Source organism: Osmerus eperlanus, chromosome 19, assembly GCF_963692335.1.
Source record: "Osmerus eperlanus chromosome 19, fOsmEpe2.1, whole genome shotgun sequence".
Lineage (NCBI taxonomy): Eukaryota > Metazoa > Chordata > Actinopteri > Osmeriformes > Osmeridae > Osmerus > Osmerus eperlanus.
This window is the reverse complement of record NC_085036.1, coordinates 12,803,423-12,824,358: the sequence shown is the minus strand read 5'-3', so window position 1 is coordinate 12,824,358 and position 20,936 is coordinate 12,803,423. Positions and strand designations below refer to the sequence as shown.

Below are 20,936 nucleotides of genomic sequence, written 5' to 3'. Positions count from 1 at the left end.
CTAATGCAGGGTGATTGAGCTTTTGTAGAGAGTGGAGTCTGCAGATCACATCACATTGAACTGGTCCAAACATTCTCCTCCAGGTGGTCTTCTGATCTTGACTGCCTGGTGGCCAGTGATGGATGGCCCCCGTCAAGACGGCACAGAGCCCTCACCCCTGCACTCCGCAGCAGCGACGGGGGGTGGAGGGTGGGGGGTGGGCGGCTCGGCCGACACAAAGTCCTCGGCGCCTAGGAAACGGTTGCCGCGGCAACCGCGCCACATTTCCAGGCGAACGCGGAGGAGGGGGGATTACGCCGCCGCTCTCACGTCTTTCACCTTGTTTCCCCGTTGCTCCCTCTCTCCTCAGCTCTGCGGGAGTCCTCTTCCTCTCCATCTCTCTCTACCCCTCTCTCTCTCTCTTTCTCTCTCGCTCTCTCTCTCTCTCTCTCTGTCCCTCTACCAGTCACTGCTGTGGGTGGGGATCCTGTGCACAATCAATCTATCCGTATATTGTTGAAGGGCTTGAATTTGGAATTATAAACCTTCAAGCGTCTTAGCATCCTTGTGTGTGTGTGTCAGTGTGTGTGTGTGTCAGTGTGTGTGTGTCAGTGTGTGTGTGTCAGTGTGTGTGTGTGTCAGTGTGTGTGTGGGTAAGACTGATAGCAGGATGTACATGTTTGGATGTGCCTAATAAAGGTATGTGTGGGAAGAACTACACAAACAGTCATAAGAGAAGATTCCTAATGTCTTGACAGATGAGGGTGTCAGTAGGGAGGTTGCTGCAGTGTGCTCCAGTTTCACCAGTCTCAGCAACCTCTATTTGCAGAGACAACCCCCGCAACCCTCTCTTATCTCCTGCCCCTCCCTGCCTCATGCCCCTCTCTACCTCCCTGCCTATCTCTCTCTCTCTCTCTTGCTTTCTATATCTCTGTAACTCTCTCTCTCTCTGTCTTGCTTTCTATATCTATGTAACCGTTTCTCTCCCTCTCTTTCTCTCTATGCTTTTCTCTCTCTCTGTCCCTCTGCTTTTCTCTCTCTCTCTCTCTCTCTTTCTTTCTCTCTCTCCCCCTCCCCCTCCCTCTCTCTCTCTCTCTCTCTCTCCCCCTCTCTTTCCGCCAGCAGAACGTTTCTCATTGACTAAATCAGTTCTCACTGTTAAGCACGATGGACAGCGACTTGGCTCAGCGCTGTATCGCCATGGAGACGGTCTCCTTTTCTGTAGGCTACAGTACTGCAGTGGAGAGAGCGAGACAACAATACCTGTATGGTCCACTAGAGGGAAGCTTTAATCAAAACCAGGGATTATTACGATGTTAGTAATAGTAATACCAGCATTAACATTACATTTACATTTAGTCATTTAGCAGACGCTCTTATCCAGAGCGACTTACAGTAAGTACAGGGACATTCCCCCTGAGGCAAGTAGGGTGAAGTGCCTTGCCCAAGGACACAACGTCAGTTTGCATGACCGGGAATCGAACTGGCAACCTTTGGATTACTAGCCCGATTTCCTCACCGCTCAGCCACTTGACTCCCCTCTAACATGATTTATTATCATTATTTGTATTATTTCACACAATTACTATTGCTTGATTGTCTTGTATTTTCGTCTACCTAAGTAACGGAAATAGTACCAGGTTATTATTTTATCCAAAGGCATACACAGGGGGGATTTCAACCTGCAACCTCTTGATCTGCAGTCAACTGCTCCACCTCTGATCTGGACCCATCGCTTAAAAGAAAATGAATTCTAAATTATTCTAAATATTTAACGATATTGGGGTAGTTGAGAATTATAGTTGCAGAAGTATTTAATTGAGTAAATCTCAGCATCTGGGATCCTCACGTAGGTACTGAGTGGTTTATAGAGTTAGCGGTGAGGTCATGATCTCACCAAGGTAGACCACAGGGGAAAAGCAGTTGCACATTTTCAACACCACTCTCTTCTCTGCCTGTAAATTATTCACGTCATCGTACCCTGGCATATGGCTCTTTCATCTCCATCCCCTCCTGTCATTATCAGAGCACTCAGCTGAGAATGCAGTCTGTGCGTGGCAGTCCTGTTTGGAGACGTCAACTAGGTTCAACCACCAGAGGGCGATCTGTAGCTGGAACACACGAGTGCTTAAGGCTTTGCTGTTAATGCTGAACTTAATGTGAGCACATTTCCAGGCTCTCATGCAGGACATTGGGTTATTGAGTTAACTATCAAAGGGCAGTTCACTTAACGTTAATGGGTTGTTGTGAGTTAAAAGGGGGAGAAAAAAAAACTCCCAGTGGTTGATGTGTTGTTCTGGACTGACCTCCTTCTCCTCTGTCACTATTGATGAGTCAGCTCATGACCTGGACGTGTGGAACCCTGGGTGCTGGGAAGGGGCGCTTGTGTCCACATTTATGTCGCATTCGCATTTGTCTAGACCATGTCTCTCTCTCTCTCTCTCTCTCTCTCTCTCTCTCTCTCTATTTCTCTAATCTCTCTCCTCTTTATCTCTCTCATCTCTTTCTCACTCACCTCTCTATCCTCTCTATCTCTCTCCTCTTTCTTTCACATCTCCCTCTCTCTCTCAATTGTCTCAAATGCCTTCTTTGTTTTTCCTTTTTCTTACTGCCTCTCTCTCTGTCTCTATCGTTCTATTCTCTCAGTTTTAATATTCAATTTCAAGTGGCATTGGTAAGAGGTATTTCAAATGTTGCCAAAACAAACATACTGCACAGTATCTATACATACACATAGGCTACATATGCATCTACGTGTACTGTACATATGTACACATATTCATAAACACGGACACTGATCATTAAAATTGTCACTGCATTTTGCCTGTTGTTTCCTAAGTTCTGTCTCCACCTCTCACTGTGGGCGGCGTGCGAGCAGCTTTTCTTCGTTACTGCCTCCCGCCCTCTCCCTCCCTACACGGCTCCTTCTCCCTCCCTACACGGCTCCCTCTCCCTCCGTCTCTCCCTCCCTACACGGCTCCCTCTCCCTCCGTCTCTCCCTCCCTACACGGCTCCCTCTCCCTCCGTCTCTCCCTCTCTCCGCCTCTCTCTGTCTGTGTGCGAGGTTGCCGACTGGCGATGACCTGCTCCGACCGTCAGAAAGGGGAGTTGTCCATGGTGCTGAAATCCTGTTTTTTCCTCTCTCCGTCTCCCTTTGTGTGTTGAAATTGGAATTCCTTTGTCTACCGACATTAGCCACGTATTTTCGTTTCCACCCACTATTTCACATATCCAATATATTTTCACGGTATAAACATTCGTCTCTTGTACCGAATATGTATTCAATTCAGAGCACGCTTTTGATATCCGTGACGTAGTATACGTAGCGTCACAAAAAAATGAAGCTCTGCATCTGTTCGTGCTATTCTCCACGCGGTGTCACTGTGCACTAACAATACAGGGATCTCGTTTTTATCTCCACCCATGAATATGTAGGCAGACTAAGGCATTCGTCACTATACAATTGAGTAAACTGGGATTGGTTTGCGAACGGGACATGAGGATTATGTGTGTGTTTTCATAGCAGAAACATTGTGGATTGTTTTGCAGACGCATGTTATTTATGTCACAATGCGTGCATTCTAAAACGGACTACTGAACAATGGCTGTGTTCGAGAAGCGCATTTGGATTGTAAATCTGTTTTGCCTGTCGCTTTGTCTCCAGGATGTTGCATTTGGACAAATTACCTATTCCGTTTCAGAAGAGGTTCGCCCGGGAACGGTTGTTGGGAATTTAGCAAAGGATTTGAATCTTAAAGTGACTGAACTTGAGACGCGAATGTTCCACATCGAATCAGGATCGTCCAAGAAACATTTTGAGGTAAATTTAAGGACCGGAGCTATCTTCGTTAGCGAGGCTATAGATAGAGAAGAGCTTTGTCCCAACAGCTTGGTTTGCACCGAAAGCTTGGAAGCAATCGTTAATTATCCTTTAAGACTGTACAGTGTTGAGGTAACAATACTTGACGTGAACGACAATGCTCCGGTATTTTCTGAGAAATCACAGATCATTAGTATTGCTGAACATACATCCCCTGGAGCTAAATTCCCTATGCCCTCGGCAGATGATCCAGATGTAGGCAGCAATTCAGTTGACGCGTATAAACTGTCCCCAAATGCTTTCTTCAGACTCGACGTACATAGGCCTTCTGAGACTGACCGTGGTCCTTCATCAGAGTTAGTGCTACAGAAGCCTTTAGACCGGGAGAAGCAGGCTGTGATCACACTTATTTTAACGGCAGTTGATGGAGGAAAGCCTCCAAGATCCGGTACGACTGAAATTACTATTAACGTGCTGGATGCGAACGATAACGCCCCTGTGTTTTCCAAGGCTCTATACAAAGCTAAAGTCTCAGAGACTGCGCCGGTTGGCACTACGATATTGAGGATTAACGCCACAGATCTGGATGACGGTCAAAACGCAGAAGTTATTTATTTGTTCAGCCAACAGGGCCAACGGGGAGCCTATGACATATTTGCAATAAATCAGAGTACGGGGGAAATAACGGTGGCGAGGCCGTTGGATTTTGAAACGACGAGTGCCTACGAGATCCGCGTTGAGGCCCAGGATCGAGGCAGCACGCCTTTAGCCTCCCATGCTAAGGTGCTGGTAGAGGTAGTGGATGTAAATGACAACGCTCCTGAAATCAAACTGTCCTCTCTTTCGGAGAGCGTGAGAGAGGACGCCAAAAAGGGCACCGCGATTGCGCTGATCACTGTTCTTGACAAGGACGGGGGTAGAAACGGTCACGTGCGTTGCACCATATCCGAAGGGACGCCGTTTCTGCTGGAGTCATCTCAGGGCAAATATTATTCCCTCGTCCTTGGAGATATGCTCGACAGGGAAATCCACTCCGCGTATAATGTCACTATCATAGCTACTGACGATGGTACTCCTCCCCTCTCCAGCACGAGCGTTTTTACTATTCACGTTTCTGACGTTAATGACAACGCGCCGCAGTTCCCGGAACCTATATTCAACTTGTACCTAAAAGAAAACAGCCCCACGGGATCCTTGATATGTTCTGTGACCGCTTTAGATCCGGACCAGGAGGCAAACGCTCAAATATCATATTCTTTAGAGCCTATAACGACAGCTACAGAGTCATCTGTTGCTGTCAATGTAAATTCTTTAACTGGAGAAATTTACAGTCTGCAGTCGTTTAACTATGAGGAAATTAAACGATTCCAGTTCCAAGTTCAGGCCACAGACGGTGGTGTTCCGCCTATGAGCAGCAACGTGACTGTGAACGTTTTTATCCTGGATGAGAATGACAACACTCCTGTTATTCTCCCGCCCTATTCTGACCAAGGCTCTGTCAACTCTGAGAACATTCCCTACTCTGCTGAAGCGGGCTACTTTGTGGCCAAGATCAGGGCTGTAGACGCAGACTCTGGTTACAATGCGCTGCTCTCTTATCACATCTCTGAACCAAAGGGGCCGAATCTGTTCAGAATTGGAAGCAGCAATGGAGAGATCAGGACTAAGAGACGCATGAGTGACAATGACTTAAAAACTCACCCGCTGGTCATAGTGGTGTCTGACAATGGAGACCCTTCCCTGTCTGCCACTGTGTCTATTGATGTTGTGGTGGTTGAAAGTACAGGTGACATGCAGACAACGTTCAGACAGCTACCAGTAAAGGAGGAGAGTTTCTCAGATCTAAACCTTTATCTGCTCATCTCCATAGCCTCAGTATCAGTGATATTTCTACTGAGCCTCATCAGTTTAATAGCGGTAAAGTGCCACAAGACAGACGGCAGTTTCAGCAGGTACAGCGCCCCAATGATAACCACCCACCCTGACGGGAGCTGGTCTTACTCCAAATCTACTCAGCAGTATGACGTGTGTTTTAGCTCAGACACAATGAAGAGTGACGTGGTAGTTTTCCCCACGTCGTTTCCACCTGGTGACGGGGAGCTGATCAGTATCAATGGAGGAGACACTTTCAGTAGGACTCAAACTCTGCCCACCTGCGAAAAGGTAAGGAGATTGCATACTTCTAAAAGAAAATAGCGGAATGCAATGTCAATGCTATTATTTATTTTTGACTTGTGGTTTTTAAATGATTAACGATTGTTTATTATGGTTGCTTATGCTGCATTGCAATGGTATGAAGTTCGTGTTCAGCACCACTGTGCTGGACAGCGACATCGCAAATTTGGTAGCCTAGTCCCCTCTTTGTATTCACAATGATGTTTTGAATTGTAGTTTAATAAAATTTAATAAAATTCCCGCAATTGTAGATCTTTAGGATGCCTTCATGAATATTAGTGTGAGCTGCAAGGGACCATACTCTAAGTACTAGAAACTGGATTGAAGAGTGCGCTCTCTCTTCTGTAGACACAAGGCGTCGCTATAGACCGTGATTTCAAACGCAGTGTGATCACTAAGCTATTATTACAAACTCCTCCTTTCTCTCCTGGCCTCCATTGCGCTTATAGTGCTTTGTCAGTGTCGCACGATATCAAATGTGTTGGGAAGGTCTTTGAAAGAAAGAGGCGGCCTATATTTTTCTATGCCGTCTTTCATTGACGCCATCAAGGTTTTTACTGATAGCGATGGGTCTCTCCATCCTCGGATGCTTCTGCTGTGCTACTCTGCTGTTGCTTTGTTTGGTGGATTTATCTTCCTGTCAGATCGTCTATTCCGTCTCAGAGGAGGTGAACAAGGGAACCGTAGTTGGAAATATCGCCAAGGATCTCAATCTTAATGTTCAGGAACTGGAATCCCGTATGTTTCAGATTGTGTCTGGATCCAATAAGAAGTATTTTGAGGTAAATTCAAAGACTGGTGTTCTGTTCGTGAAAGACAGGCTTGATCGCGAGGAACTGTGCCTCAAGGAGCAGAAATGTTCCTTGTATTTAGAAGCCATGGCTCACAACCCTGTCCGTTTGTATCGCGTTGAAATAGTACTTCTAGATATCAACGACAATTCACCTTCATTTCCGATTACAGAACAAGTATTGAATATAACAGAAGTTTCAACTCCAGGAGAGAAATTCTCTCTCTCGCTTGCCAGTGACCCCGATGTTGATATTAATTCTGTTAAAACATACAAGCTGAATCCAAATGAACACTTCTCACTGGATGTGCAGAGCGGAGGAGAGCAGAGTGTGTCTGCTGAGTTGGTGCTACAGAAACCTTTAGACCGAGAGAAACAGGCTGTGATTCAGCTCGTACTGACTGCTGTAGACGGAGGGAAACCTCCCAGATCAGGGACGTTACAGATTGTAATTCATGTTATGGACATTAATGACAACACCCCAGTCTTTAGTAAACCTTTATATAAAGTTAAGGTACAAGAAAATGTCGCGTTTGGAACGCATTTGATAACTCTTTCTGCAAGAGATTTAGATGAAGGTGTAAATGGAGATATTTTATTTTCAATTACAGGCCACGGAAGTAACAATGAAATATTTTCTATTGATTCCGACTCAGGGGTTTTAAGCGTCAAAGGCCCTATAGACTACGAGGAAACTGCTGCTCTTGAGCTGCGTGTCCAAGCGATGGATAAAGGCCATCCACCTAAAAGTACGCAATGTAAAGTTTTAATAGAAGTTGTTGACGTGAATGACAACGTTCCAGAAATTTCAGTGACTCCGCTGATGGAAAAGCTTAAAGAGGACACTAAGGATGGCACTGCCATCGCTTTGATTAAGGTCACTGATAAAGACGGTGGTAAAAATGGTGTAGTTAACTGTCGCATCACAGACTCGGTTCCTTTCAAATTAGAATCCTCCTACAAGAACTATTATTCTTTAGTTGTGGACGGGCCTCTTGACAGAGAGATTGTGTCTCAATACAATATAACTATTTCAGCCACAGATGAGGGGTCCCCAGCTCTTTCCAGCACAAGTGTTGCTGTTGTATTTATTTCGGATATTAACGACAACCCGCCCTGTTTTTCAGAGCCTTTTATGAACGTATATTTAAAGGAAAACAGCGCAATTGGAGGTTCGATGATTCACGTTAATGCGCATGATCCAGATGAAAACGAAAATGCTCAAGTATCATACTTTCTAATTGAAAATCACATTGGAGATCGTGGCCTATCGCCCACCACAATGTTCAACATAAACTCTTTAACGGGCGAAATACACAGTCTGCAGTCGTTTAACCACGAAGAAATCAAACGATTCCAGTTCCAAGTTCAGGCCACAGACGGTGGTGTTCCTCCTCTGAGCAGCAACGTGACCGTGAACGTTTTTATCCAGGATGAAAATGACAACACTCCTGTTATTCTCCCGCCCTATTCTGACCAAGGCTCTGTCAACTCTGAGAACATTCCCTACTCTGCTGAAGCGGGCTACTTTGTGGCCAAGATCAGGGCTGTAGACGCAGACTCTGGTTACAATGCGCTGCTCTCTTATCACATCTCTGAACCAAAGGGGCCGAATCTGTTCAGAATTGGAAGCAGCAATGGAGAGATCAGGACTAAGAGACGCATGAGTGACAATGACTTAAAAACTCACCCGCTGGTCATAGTGGTGTCTGACAATGGAGACCCTTCCCTGTCTGCCACTGTGTCTATTGATGTTGTGGTGGTTGAAAGTACAGGTGACATGCAGACAACTTTCAGACAGCTACCAGTAAAGGAGGAGAGTTTCTCAGATCTAAACCTGTATCTGCTCATCTCCATAGCCTCAGTATCAGTGATATTTCTACTGAGCCTCATCAGTTTAATAGCGGTAAAATGCCACAAGACAGACGGCAGTTTCAGCAGGTACAGCGCCCCAATGATAACCACCCACCCTGACGGGAGCTGGTCTTACTCCAAATCTACTCAGCAGTATGACGTGTGTTTTAGCTCAGACACAATGAAGAGTGACGTCGTGGTTTTCCCCACGTCGTTTCCACCTGGTGACGGGGAGCTGATCAGTATCAATGGAGGAGACACTTTCAGTAGGACTCAAACTCTGCCCACCTGCGAGAAGGTAAGGAGATCGCATTCTTCTAAAAGAAAATAGCAGAATGCAACGTCAATGCTATTCTGTATAGTTTATTTTTGACTTGTGGTGATTAACGATTGGTAGGGTGTGTTGTTGTCGGGATGAACGTATTTGGGACTGTTTGTTCAAAAAGCGGTAGTTTATTCTTTGCTGCATTGTGATCAACACTCTGTTGAATATATTAGAGAAAATATGAACACGTGGTGTCGCTGCAGACCGTGGATATTTTCATGTGATTTCTCTTTATTGTAACTCCTCCTTCTTAAGCGTCTAATATTGTTTAACGGTATTGTCAGAAGGGCTGTGGTGAAGCACGGAACGCAGACGACATAGGCCTCAGTAGAAACACGTATTTAGATATTATCTTTGGATAAATGTTATAATTTTTGGGAAGTATCCGATCTCCACAAACTCACGGATATTAAGTGATCCTTGGATAACGATGGATGTGTCCGTGTGGATTCTGTTCCCTCTGCTTTGTTTATGGGAGGTATCATCCGGTCAGATTTCTTACTCCGTCTCAGAGGAGGTGAACAAGGGAACCGCTGTTGGAAATATCGCTAAAGATCTCAATCTCAATGTTCAGGAACTGGAGTCTCGTATGTTTCAGGTTGTATCTGAATCGAGCAAGAAGTATTTTGATGTTAACCTGAAGTCCGGTGTTTTGTTCGTGAACGAGAGAGTCGACCGAGAGGATCTTTGTGGGACCAGTGAGAAATGCTCTCTGAGTGTACAGGCTGTGGCGCACAATCCCACGAGCATCTTTCGTGTTGAAATGAATATACTCGATATAAACGACAATGCACCTTCGTTCTCCGTTAGTTCACTAACATTAAATATAACGGAAAACGCAGTGGCAGGAGAACGATTTCTTCTGCCGGTTGCTGAAGACATTGATGTCGGCATTAACTCAGTGAAGACCTACAAGCTGAGTCCAAATGAACATTTCTCTCTGGATGTGCAGAGCGGAGGAGAGCAGAGTGTGTCTGCTGAGTTGGTGCTACAGAAACCTTTAGACCGAGAGAAACAGGCTGTAATTCAACTCGTACTGACTGCTGTAGACGGAGGAAAACCTCCAAGATCCGGTACTTTAGAGATTGTGATACATGTCATGGATATCAATGACAATAATCCAGTGTTTAGTAAATCCTTATACAAAGTGAAAGTTGCAGAGAATATTAATATTGGATCTAAAATACTACGTGTCTCCGCAACAGATAAAGATGAAGGTATGAACGGCGAAATTATTTACTCTTTCGTTGGACACGGAAATGCTAAAGGTTACGACATATTCTCTATCGATCCTCATTCGGGGGAAATATCCGTGATAGGTGAACTTGATTATGAGGTAAACGTTGGTATTGAGTTGCGCGTGCAGGCGGCCGATCAAGGCCAGTATCCTAAAACTAATCATTGCAAAGTTTTAGTAGAAGTACTTGACTTGAATGACAATGCGCCACAGATATCTACGACTTCTCTAATGAGCACTGTGAAAGAAAATGCTGAATCTGGTACTGGCATTGCTTTAATAATGCTGTCTGATAAAGATGGCGGTAAAAATGGAGTTGTGAACGGCCACATCAGCGGAACTGTTCCGTTTAAACTGCAGTCGTCTTATAAAAACCAGTACTCTCTGGTAGTGGACGGACCTTTAGATAGAGAGCGTCACCCCCAGTACAACATCACCATCACAGCCGTAGATGAGGGAACCCCCCCTCTCTCTAGCACCAGTGTTGTTACTGTGCACATTTCTGACGTGAACGACAACCCACCCCGCTTCCCAGAGCCCATTGTCAACGTGTATTTAAAAGAAAATAGTCCAGTTGGAAACCTGGTGGTTAGCGTGCATGCACATGATACTGATGAAAACGACAACGCGCGTGTCTCATATTCTCTGAAAAGTACTTCATCGCTAATCAACATTAATGATTTAACGGGCGAAATACACAGTCTGCAGTCGTTTGACTACGAGGAAATGAAACGATTCCAGTTCCAAGTTCAGGCCGCAGACGGTGGTGTTCCTCCTCTGAGCAGCAACGTGACTGTGAACGTTTACATCCTGGATGAGAATGACAACACTCCTGTTATTCTCCAGCCCTATTCTGACCAAGGCTCTGTCAACTCTGAGAACATTCCCTACTCTGCTGAAGCGGGATACTTTGTGGCCAAGATCAGGGCTGTAGACGCAGACTCTGGTTACAATGCGCTGCTCTCTTATCACATCTCTGAACCAAAGGGGCCGAATCTGTTCAGAATTGGAAGCAGCAATGGAGAGATCAGGACTAAGAGACGCATGAGTGACAATGACTTAAAAACTCACCCGCTGGTCATAGTGGTGTCTGACAATGGAGACCCTTCCCTGTCTGCCACTGTGTCTATTGATGTTGTGGTGGTTGAAAGTACAGGTGACATGCAGACAACTTTCAGACAGCTACCAGTAAAGGAGGAGAGTTTCTCAGATCTAAACCTGTATCTGCTCATCTCCATAGCCTCAGTATCAGTGATACTTCTACTGAGCCTCATCAGTTTAATAGCGGTAAAGTGCCACAAGACAGACGGCAGTTTCAGCAGGTACAGCGCCCCAATGATAACCACCCACCCTGACGGGAGCTGGTCTTACTCCAAATCTACTCAGCAGTATGACGTGTGTTTTAGCTCAGACACAATGAAGAGTGACGTAGTAGTTTTCCCCACGTCGTTTCCACCTGGTGACGGGGAGCTGATCAGTATCAATGGAGGAGACACTTTCAGTAGGACTCAAACTCTACCCACCTGCGAGAAGGTAAGGAGATCGCATACTTCTAAAAGAAAATTGCAGAATGCAACGTCAATGCTCTAATTTATTTTTTACTTGTAATTTTTATGGTTGCTGCATATGGTATGAAGTTCATGTTCAGCACCACTGTGCTGGACAGCGACATCGCAAAGTTGGTACTCCCCTCTTTGAAATCACAACTATGTCTGGAATTGTAGTTTAATACAATTACAATTAAATGACGGCAATTGTAGATCTTTAGGATTCCACTACGAATATTAGTGTGAGCTGTAAGGGACCAAACTTTAAGTTACAGAAACTGGATTGGAGAGTGCGCTCTCTCTTCTGTAGACACAAGGCGTCGCTATAGACCGTGATTTCAAACACAGTATGAACACCAATCTATTAATACAAACTCCTCCTTTCTCTCCTGGCCTCCATTGCGCTTATAGTGCTTTGTCAGCGTCGCACGATATCAAATGTGTTGGGAAGGTCTTTGAAAAAAAGAGGTGGCGGATATTTTTGTATGCCGTCTTTCATTGACGCCATCAAGGATTTTACTATCTGTGGATAGCGATGGGTCTCTCCGTCCTCGGATGCTTCTGCTGTGCTACTCTGCTGTTGCTTTGTTTGGTGGATTTATCTTCCTGTCAGATCGTCTATTCCGTCTCAGAGGAGGTGAACAAGGGAACCGCTGTTGGAAATATCGCCAAGGATCTCAATCTTAATGTTCAGGAACTGGAGTCTCGTATGTTTCAGGTTGTATCTGAATCAAGCAAGAAGTATTTTGATGTAAATCTGAAGTCAGGTGTTTTGTTCGTGAACGAGAGAATCGACCGAGAGGAGATTTGTGGGACCAGTGAAAAATGCTCTTTGAGTGTTGAGGCTGTGGCGCACAATCCTATGAGCATCTTTCGTGTTGAAATAACTGTAATGGATATAAATGACAATGGTCCCGTTTTTACAACTAAGTCCCTCACTTTAAATGTTTATGAAAACGCGGCCGTGGGAGAACGTTTTCTTCTGCCGGTGGCTAAGGACGCGGATGTGGGCAGTAACTCAGTGAAAGCCTACAAGCTGAGTCCAAATGAACACTTCTCTCTGGATGTGCAGAGCGGAAGAGAGCAGAGTGTGTCTACCGAGTTGGTGCTACAGAAACCTTTAGACCGAGAGAAACAGGCTTTGATTCAGCTCGTACTGACTGCTGTAGACGGAGGAAAACCTCCCAGATCAGGGACTGTACAGATAATTATACATGTTATGGATATTAATGACAATAACCCCGTTTTTAGCAAGCCTCTTTACAAAGTGAAAGTTGCAGAGAATGTTAAGATGGGTACCAAAATAATATCTCTCACGGCAACAGATGTAGATGAAGGGGTGAACAGTAAAATTGTGTACTCCTTTGTTGGACATGATCATGAAAAAGAACATGAACTCTTCTCTATTGATCCTGAATCTGGGGAAATATCAGTAAAAGGTGACCTGGACTATGAAGAAAATGTCGGCGTTGAGTTGCGCGTGCAGGCAGCCGATCAAGGCCATCCTCCGAAAACCACAAACTGCAAAGTTTTGGTAGAAATAATCGATATAAATGATAATGCTCCACAAATATCAATTATGTCACTTATGAGCACAGTTAGAGAAGATTCTGAATCAGGTGCAGCGGTTGCATTAATAAGACTCTCTGATAAAGATGGTGGTAAAAATGGAGTTGTGAACGGCCACATCAGCGGAACTGTTCCGTTTAAACTGCAGTCGTCTTATAAAAACCAGTACTCTCTGGTAGTGGACGGACCTTTAGATAGAGAGCGTCACCCCCAGTACAACATCACCATCACAGCCGTAGATGAGGGAACCCCCCCTCTCTCTAGCACCAGTGTTGTTATTGTGCAAATTTCTGATGTGAACGACAACCCACCCCGCTTCCCAGAGCCCATTGTCAACGTGTATTTAAAAGAAAATAGTCCAGTTGGAAACCTGGTAGTTAGCGTAAATGCGCATGATGCGGATGAAAAAGACAACGCGCATGTATCATATTCTCTGAAAGGTACTGCTATGGCTTCATCGTTAATCAACATTAATGATTTGACGGGCGAAATACACAGTCTGCAGTCGTTTAACTACGAAGAAATTAAACGATTACAGTTCCAAGTTCAGGCCACAGACGGTGGTGTTTCTCCTCTGAGCACCAACGTGACTGTGAACGTTTTTATCCTGGATGAGAATGACAACACTCCTGTTATTCTCCCGCCCTATTCTGACCAAGGCTCTGTCAACTCTGAGAACATTCCCTACTCTGCTGAAGCGGGCTACTTTGTGGCCAAGATCAGGGCTGTAGACGCAGACTCTGGTTACAATGCGCTGCTCTCTTATCACATCTCTGAACCAAAGGGGCCGAATCTGTTCAGAATTGGAAGCAGCAATGGAGAGATCAGGACTAAGAGACGCATGAGTGACAATGACTTAAAAACTCACCCGCTGGTCATAGTGGTGTCTGACAATGGAGACCCTTCCCTGTCTGCCACTGTGTCTATTGATGTTGTGGTGGTTGAAAGTACAGGTGACATGCAGACAACTTTCAGACAGCTACCAGTAAAGGAGGAGAGTTTCTCAGATCTAAACCTGTATCTGCTCATCTCCATAGCCTCAGTATCAGTGATATTTCTGCTGAGCCTCATCAGTTTAATAGCGGTAAAGTGCCACAAGACAGACGGCAGTTTCAGCAGGTACAGCGCCCCAATGATAACCACCCACCCTGACGGGAGCTGGTCTTACTCCAAATCTACTCAGCAGTATGACGTGTGTTTTAGCTCAGACACAATGAAGAGTGACGTAGTAGTCTTCCCCACGGCGTTTCCACCTGGTGACGGGGAGCTGATCAGTATCAATGGAGGAGACACTTTCAGTAGGACTCAAACTCTGCCCACCTGCGAAAAGGTAAGGAGATCGCATACTTCTAAAAGAAAATAGCAGAATGCAACGTCAATGATATTGGGTGTAGTTTTTTTAATTTATTTGTGTTGAGTAACGCTCGGTAGGGTGTGTTGGTGTCGGGATGAACGTATTTGGGACTGTTTGTTCAAAAAGCGGTAGTTTATTCTTTGCTGCATTGTGATCAACACTGTTGAATATATTAGAGAAAATATGAACACGTGGTGTCGCTGCAGACCGTGGATATTTTCATCTGATTTCTCTATTGTAACTCCTCCTTCTTAAGCGTCTAATATTGTTTGACGGTATTGTCAGAAGGGCTGTGGTGAAGCACGGAACGCACACGACATAAGCCTCAGTAGGAACACGTATTTAGAAGATTATTTTTGAATTTGAAACAAATGAGTTTACTTATTGAAGTAACTGATCTCCTCAAACTCACGGATTTTTAACAATCCTTGGATAACGATGGATGTTTCCGTGTGGATTCTGTTCCCTCTGCTTTGTTTATGGGAGGTATCATCCGGTCAGATTTCTTACTCCGTCTCAGAGGAGGTGAACAAGGGAACCGTAGTTGGAAATATCGCCAAAGATCTCAATCTGAATGTTCAGGAGCTGGAGTCTCGTATGTTTCAGGTTGTATCTGAATCGAGCAAGAAGTATTTTGATGTGAATCTGAAGTCCGGTGTTTTGTTCGTGAATGAGAGAATCGACCGAGAGGAGCTTTGTGGGACCCGTGAGAAATGCTCTCTGGGTGTACAGGCTGTGGCGCACAATCCCACGATCATCTTTCGCTTTGAAATTAATATAATCGATATAAATGATAACGCACCTTATTTCTCTTTTAATTCACTAACGTTAAATATAACTGAAAACACTGTTGCAGGAGAACGATTGTTTTTACCGGTAGCTGAGGACGCGGATGTGGGCAGTAACTCAGTGAAGACGTACATGCTGAGTCCAAATGAATTCTTCTCTCTGGATGTGCAGAGCGGAGGAGAGCAGAGTCTGTCTGCTGAGTTGGTGCTACAGAAACCTTTAGACAGAGAGAAACAGGCTGTGATTCAGCTCCTACTGTCTGCTGTAGACGGAGGGAAATCTCCCAGATCAGGGACATTACAGATTATTGTGAATGTGTTAGATATTAATGACAACAGCCCGATTTTTAGCAAATCGTTATACAAAGTTAAAGTAGCAGAGAATGTTAAATTAGATACCAAAATTATATCTCTTACTGCAACAGATTCAGACGAAGGTATGAATAGTAAAATTATCTACTCGTTTGTTGGTCACGGTAATTCTAAAGGATACCGTTTGTTCTCTATCGATCCTCAGTCTGGTGAAATATCAGTTAAAGGTGATCTGAACTATGAAGAAAATGTTGCGGTTGAGCTGCGCGTGCAGGCTTCCGATCAAGGCCAACCTCCAAAAATAACACAATGCAAAGTTTTGGTAGAAGTAGTTGACATCAATGACAATGCCCCTCAAATATCAACAACTTCTCTCATGAGCACAGTGAGAGAGGATTCAGAATCAGGTACTGCAGTCGCATTAGTAATATTCTCTGATGAAGATGGGGGTAAAAATGGAGTTGTCAACGGTCACATCAGCGGAACTGTTCCGTTTAAACTGCAGTTGGCTTATAAAAACCAGTACTCTCTGGTAGTGGACAGACCTTTAGATAGAGAGCGTCACCCCCAGTACAACATCACCATCACAGCCGTAGATGAGGGAACCCCCCCTCTCTCTAGCACCAGTGTTGTTACTGTGCACATTTCCGATGTGAACGACAACCCACCCCGTTTCCCAGAGCCCATTGTCAACGTGTATTTAAAAGAAAATAGTCCAGTTGGAGACTTGGTAGTAAGCGTGCATGCGCATGATGCGGATGAAAATAACAATGCACATGTCTACTATTCTCTGAAAGGTAGGGATGTATCTTCATCGCTAATCAACATTAACGATTTGACGGGCGAAATACACAGTCTGCAGTCGTTTAACTACGAAGAAACTAAACGATTCCAGTTCCAAGTTCAGGCCACAGACGGTGGTGTTCCTCCTCTGGGAAGCAACGTGACTGTGAACGTTTTCATCCTGGATGAGAATGACAACACTCCTGTTATTCTCCCGCCCTATTCTGACCAAGGCTCTGTCAACTCTGAGAACATTCCCTACTCTGCTGAAGCGGGCTACTTTGTGGCCAAGATCAGGGCTGTAGACGCAGACTCTGGTTACAATGCGCTGCTCTCTTATCACATCTCTGAACCAAAGGGGCCGAATCTGTTCAGAATTGGAAGCAGCAATGGAGAGATCAGGACTAAGAGACGCATGAGTGACAATGACTTAAAAACTCACCCGCTGGTCATAGTGGTGTCTGACAATGGAGACCCTTCCCTGTCTGCCACTGTGTCTATTGATGTTGTGGTGGTTGAAAGTACAGGTGACATGCAGACAACTTTCAGACAGCTACCAGTAAAGGAGGAGAGTTTCTCAGATCTAAACCTGTATCTGCTCATCTCCATAGCCTCAGTATCAGTGATATTTCTACTGAGCCTCATCAGTTTAATAGCGGTAAAGTGCCACAAGACAGACGGCAGTTTCAGCAGGTACAGCGCCCCAATGATAACCACCCACCCTGACGGGAGCTGGTCTTACTCCAAATCTACTCAGCAGTATGACGTGTGTTTTAGCTCAGACACAATGAAGAGTGACGTAGTCGTTTTCCCCACGGCGTTTCCACCTGGTGACGGGGAGCTGATCAGTATCAATGGAGGAGACACTTTCAGTAGGACTCAAACTCTGCCCACCTGCGAAAAGGTAAGCCAATAATGAAAACTTTTTAACATTGAATGGTGTGGAATTTTAAGGATCTTTTGCAATATGTAGCTAGGTCTGTCTTATGGATTTGATCTACTTCACAACCCTATTGGATTTGTTAATTGTCATTACCATTGTATTATTTATGTAAACAATGTAGTAGTAATAGTTATTTGAATGTAAGCGAGAATAAGACACTATTTCAGCTTTGTTTAAGTGTCAGCCTTCCACAAAGTAGACAAAATCCTGTTGAGGACTTTCATTGCGATCAAATTCAGCACCACTGAGTTGGACAGCAACATGTGTCTCCAGAGTTTCTGGCATGTTTGAGTTTGGTTTCTTTCAGTAACTTTAGAGTTATTTGTATTTAGTCAGAACGGCTATTTCATTCTTTTCACTGGCGTTCCAAATATCTCTAACTCAACTGTTTTCCATTCTAGTCAAAAAAGCATTGTTGAATACATGAGTTAAGGGTATGAACACGTGGTGTCGCTGCAGACCGTGGATATTTTCATCTGAATTATCTATTTAGTAACTCCTCCTTCTTACGCATCTATTGCTGTTTAAGGTTATTATCAGAAGGGTTGTGGTGAAACACGGAAGGCAGACGAGATTTCGATGACTTAGGCGATTATGCTTGCATTTGAAACAAATATATATAACTGATCACAATAGCCTCGCGGATATTAAGTGATCCTTGGATAACGATGGATGTTTCCGTGTGGATTCTGTTTCCTCTGCTTTGTTTATGGGAGGTATCATCCGGTCAGATTTCTTACTCCGTCTCCGAGGAGGTGAACAAGGGAACCGCTGTTGGAAATATCGCCAAGGATCTCAATCTCAATGTTCAGGAACTGGAGTCTCGTATGTTTCAGGTTGTATCTGAATCGAGCAAGAAGTATTTTGATGTGAATCTGAAGTCCGGTGTTTTGTTCGTGAATGAGAGAATCGACCGAGAGGAGCTTTGTGGGACCAGTGAGAAATGCTCTCTGAGTGTACAGGCTGTGGCGCACAATCCCATGAGCATCTTTCGTGTTGAAATAACAATTTTTGATATAAATGACAATGGTCCCGTTTTTTCTGTTAAATCCTTGACCTTGAATGTTTCTGAAAACGCGGCGGCAGGAGAGCGTTTTCTTTTGCCCGTGGCTAAGGACGCGGATGTGGGCAGTAACTCAATCAAGACCTACAAGCTGAGTCCAAATGAACATTTCTCTCTGGATGTGCAGAGCGGAGGAGAGCAGAGTGTGTCTGCTGAGTTGGTGCTACAGAAACCTTTAGACCGAGAGAAACAGGCTGTGATTCATCTTATACTGACTGCTGTAGACGGAGGAAAACCTCCCAGATCAGGGACGGTACAGATTATGGTGAATGTGTTAGATAACAATGACAATAACCCCGTTTTCAGCAAACCTCTTTACAAAGTGAAAGTGGCAGAGAATGTTAAGATGGGTACCAAAATAATATCTCTAATGGCAACAGATATAGATGAAGGGGTGAACAGTAAAATTCAGTACTCGTTTGTTGGGCATGATCATGCAAAAGAATACGAACTGTTCTCTATTGATCCTGAATCTGGGGAAATATCAGTGATAGGTGATCTGGACTATGAAGAAAATGTCGGAGTAGAATTGCGCGTTAAGGCAGCCGATCAAGGCCATCCTCCGAAAACCACAAACTGCAAAGTGTTGGTAGAAATAATCGATATAAATGATAATGCGCCACAAATATCAATTATGTCACTTATGAGCACAGTGAGAGAGGATTCTGAATCAGGTGCAGCGGTTGCATTGATAGGACTCTCTGATAAAGATGGTGGTAAAAATGGAGTTGTGAACGGCCACATCAGCGGAACTGTTCCGTTTAAACTGCAGTCGTCTTATAAAAACCAGTACTCTCTGGTAGTGGACGGACCTTTAGATAGAGAGCGTCACCCCCAGTACAACATCACCATCACAGCCGTAGATGAGGGAACCCCCCCTCTCTCTAGCACCAGTGTTGTTACTGTGCACATTTCTGATGTGAACGACAACCCACCCCGCTTCCCAGAGCCCATTGTCAACGTGTATTTAAAAGAAAATAGTCCAGTTGGAGACCTGGTAGTTAGCGTGCATGCGCATGATACTGATGAAAACGACAACGCGCGTGTCTCATATTCTCTGAAAAGTACTTCATCGTTAATCAACATTAATGATTTAACTGGCGAAATATACAGTCTGCAGTCGTTTAACCACGAGGAAATTAAACGAACCCAATTCCAAGTTCAGGCCACAGACGGTGGTGTTCCGCCTCTGAGCAGCAACGTGACTGTGAACGTTTTTATCCTGGATGAGAATGACAACACTCCTGTTATTCTCCCGCCCTATTCTGACCAAGGCTCTGTCAACTCTGAGAACATTCCCTACTCTGCTGAAGCGGGCTACTTTGTGGCCAAGATCAGGGCTGTAGACGCAGACTCTGGTTACAATGCGCTGCTCTCTTATCACATCTCTGAACCAAAGGGGCCGAATCTGTTCAGAATTGGAAGCAGCAATGGAGAGATCAGGACTAAGAGACGCATGAGTGACAATGACTTAAAAACTCACCCGCTGGTCATAGTGGTGTCTGACAATGGAGACCCTTCCCTGTCTGCCACTGTGTCTATTGATGTTGTGGTGGTTGAAAGTACAGATGACATGCAGACAACTTTCAGACAGCTACCAGTAAAGGAGGAGAGTTTCTCAGATCTAAACCTGTATCTGCTCATCTCCATAGCCTCAGTATCAGTGATATTTCTACTGAGCCTCATCAGTTTAATAGCGGTAAAGTGCCACAAGACAGACGGCAGTTTCAGCAGGTACAGCGCCCCAATGATAACCACCCACCCTGATGGGAGCTGGTCTTACTCCAAATCTACTCAGCAGTATGACGTGTGTTTTAGCTCAGACACAATGAAGAGTGACGTGGTAGTTTTCCCCACGTCGTTTCCACCTGGTGACGGGGAGCTGATCAGTATCAATGGAGGAGACACTTTCAGTAGGACTCAAACTCTGCCCACCTGCGAAAAGGTAAGGAGATCGCATACTTTTAAAGGAAAATTGCAGAATGCAACGTCAATGCTATTGGGTATAGTTTATTTTTGACTTGTGGTTATTATTAATAATCAACGATTGTTGACAATGGTTTTTCACGCTGCATTGCAATTGTATTAAGTTCGTGTTCAGCACCGTTGTGCTGGACAGCGACATCTCAAATTTGGTACTCCCCTCTTTGAAACAATCATGACTGGAATTATAGTTTAACAAAAGGAAAATAAATATTGCTGGAATGGTTAGATTTGCAGGATTCCTTTTTAATTATCACTGCGACTTATAAGGAACCATTCTTTACTTTAAGTTCTAGAACCTGGATATAAGAGTGCGCTCTCATTTCTGTAGACACAAGGCGTCGCTATAGACCGTGATTTGAAACGCAGTGTGTTCACTAATCTATTATTACAAACTCCTCCTTTCTCTACTGG

At 44.6% G+C, this 20,936-nt stretch overlaps 5 protein-coding genes across 5 annotated transcripts; all 5 read left to right on the top strand.

Moving 5' to 3' along the window:
• The first annotated feature begins 3,457 nt into the window (after positions 1-3,457).
• Positions 3,458-9,264, top strand: LOC134040068 (uncharacterized). Its single transcript, XM_062486291.1, has 4 exons — positions 3,458-5,962; positions 6,323-6,359; positions 6,539-8,916; positions 9,199-9,264. Exons 1-4 carry the CDS (start codon positions 3,581-3,583, stop codon positions 9,262-9,264), a joined length of 4,863 nt encoding a protein of 1,620 aa, XP_062342275.1. The 5' UTR covers positions 3,458-3,580.
• Positions 9,226-11,875, top strand: LOC134039462 (protocadherin alpha-2-like). Its single transcript, XM_062485345.1, has one exon. The coding sequence runs from the start codon at positions 9,374-9,376 to the stop codon at positions 11,768-11,770; it is 2,397 nt and encodes a 798-aa protein (XP_062341329.1). The 5' UTR covers positions 9,226-9,373; the 3' UTR covers positions 11,771-11,875.
• A 293-nt stretch (positions 11,876-12,168) lies between these two features.
• Positions 12,169-14,659, top strand: LOC134040067 (protocadherin alpha-2-like). Its single transcript, XM_062486290.1, has one exon. The coding sequence runs from the start codon at positions 12,263-12,265 to the stop codon at positions 14,657-14,659; it is 2,397 nt and encodes a 798-aa protein (XP_062342274.1). The 5' UTR covers positions 12,169-12,262.
• Positions 14,660-14,959: 300 nt separating this feature from the next.
• Positions 14,960-17,449, top strand: LOC134039454 (protocadherin alpha-2-like). The gene has a single exon (XM_062485337.1). The coding sequence runs from the start codon at positions 15,089-15,091 to the stop codon at positions 17,447-17,449; it is 2,361 nt and encodes a 786-aa protein (XP_062341321.1). The 5' UTR covers positions 14,960-15,088.
• A 583-nt stretch (positions 17,450-18,032) lies between these two features.
• On the top strand, positions 18,033-20,872 carry LOC134040065 (protocadherin alpha-8-like). The gene is made up of 2 exons (XM_062486289.1): positions 18,033-20,484; positions 20,819-20,872. Exons 1-2 carry the CDS (start codon positions 18,145-18,147, stop codon positions 20,870-20,872), a joined length of 2,394 nt encoding a protein of 797 aa, XP_062342273.1. The 5' UTR covers positions 18,033-18,144.
• The last annotated feature ends 64 nt before the right edge of the window (positions 20,873-20,936 follow it).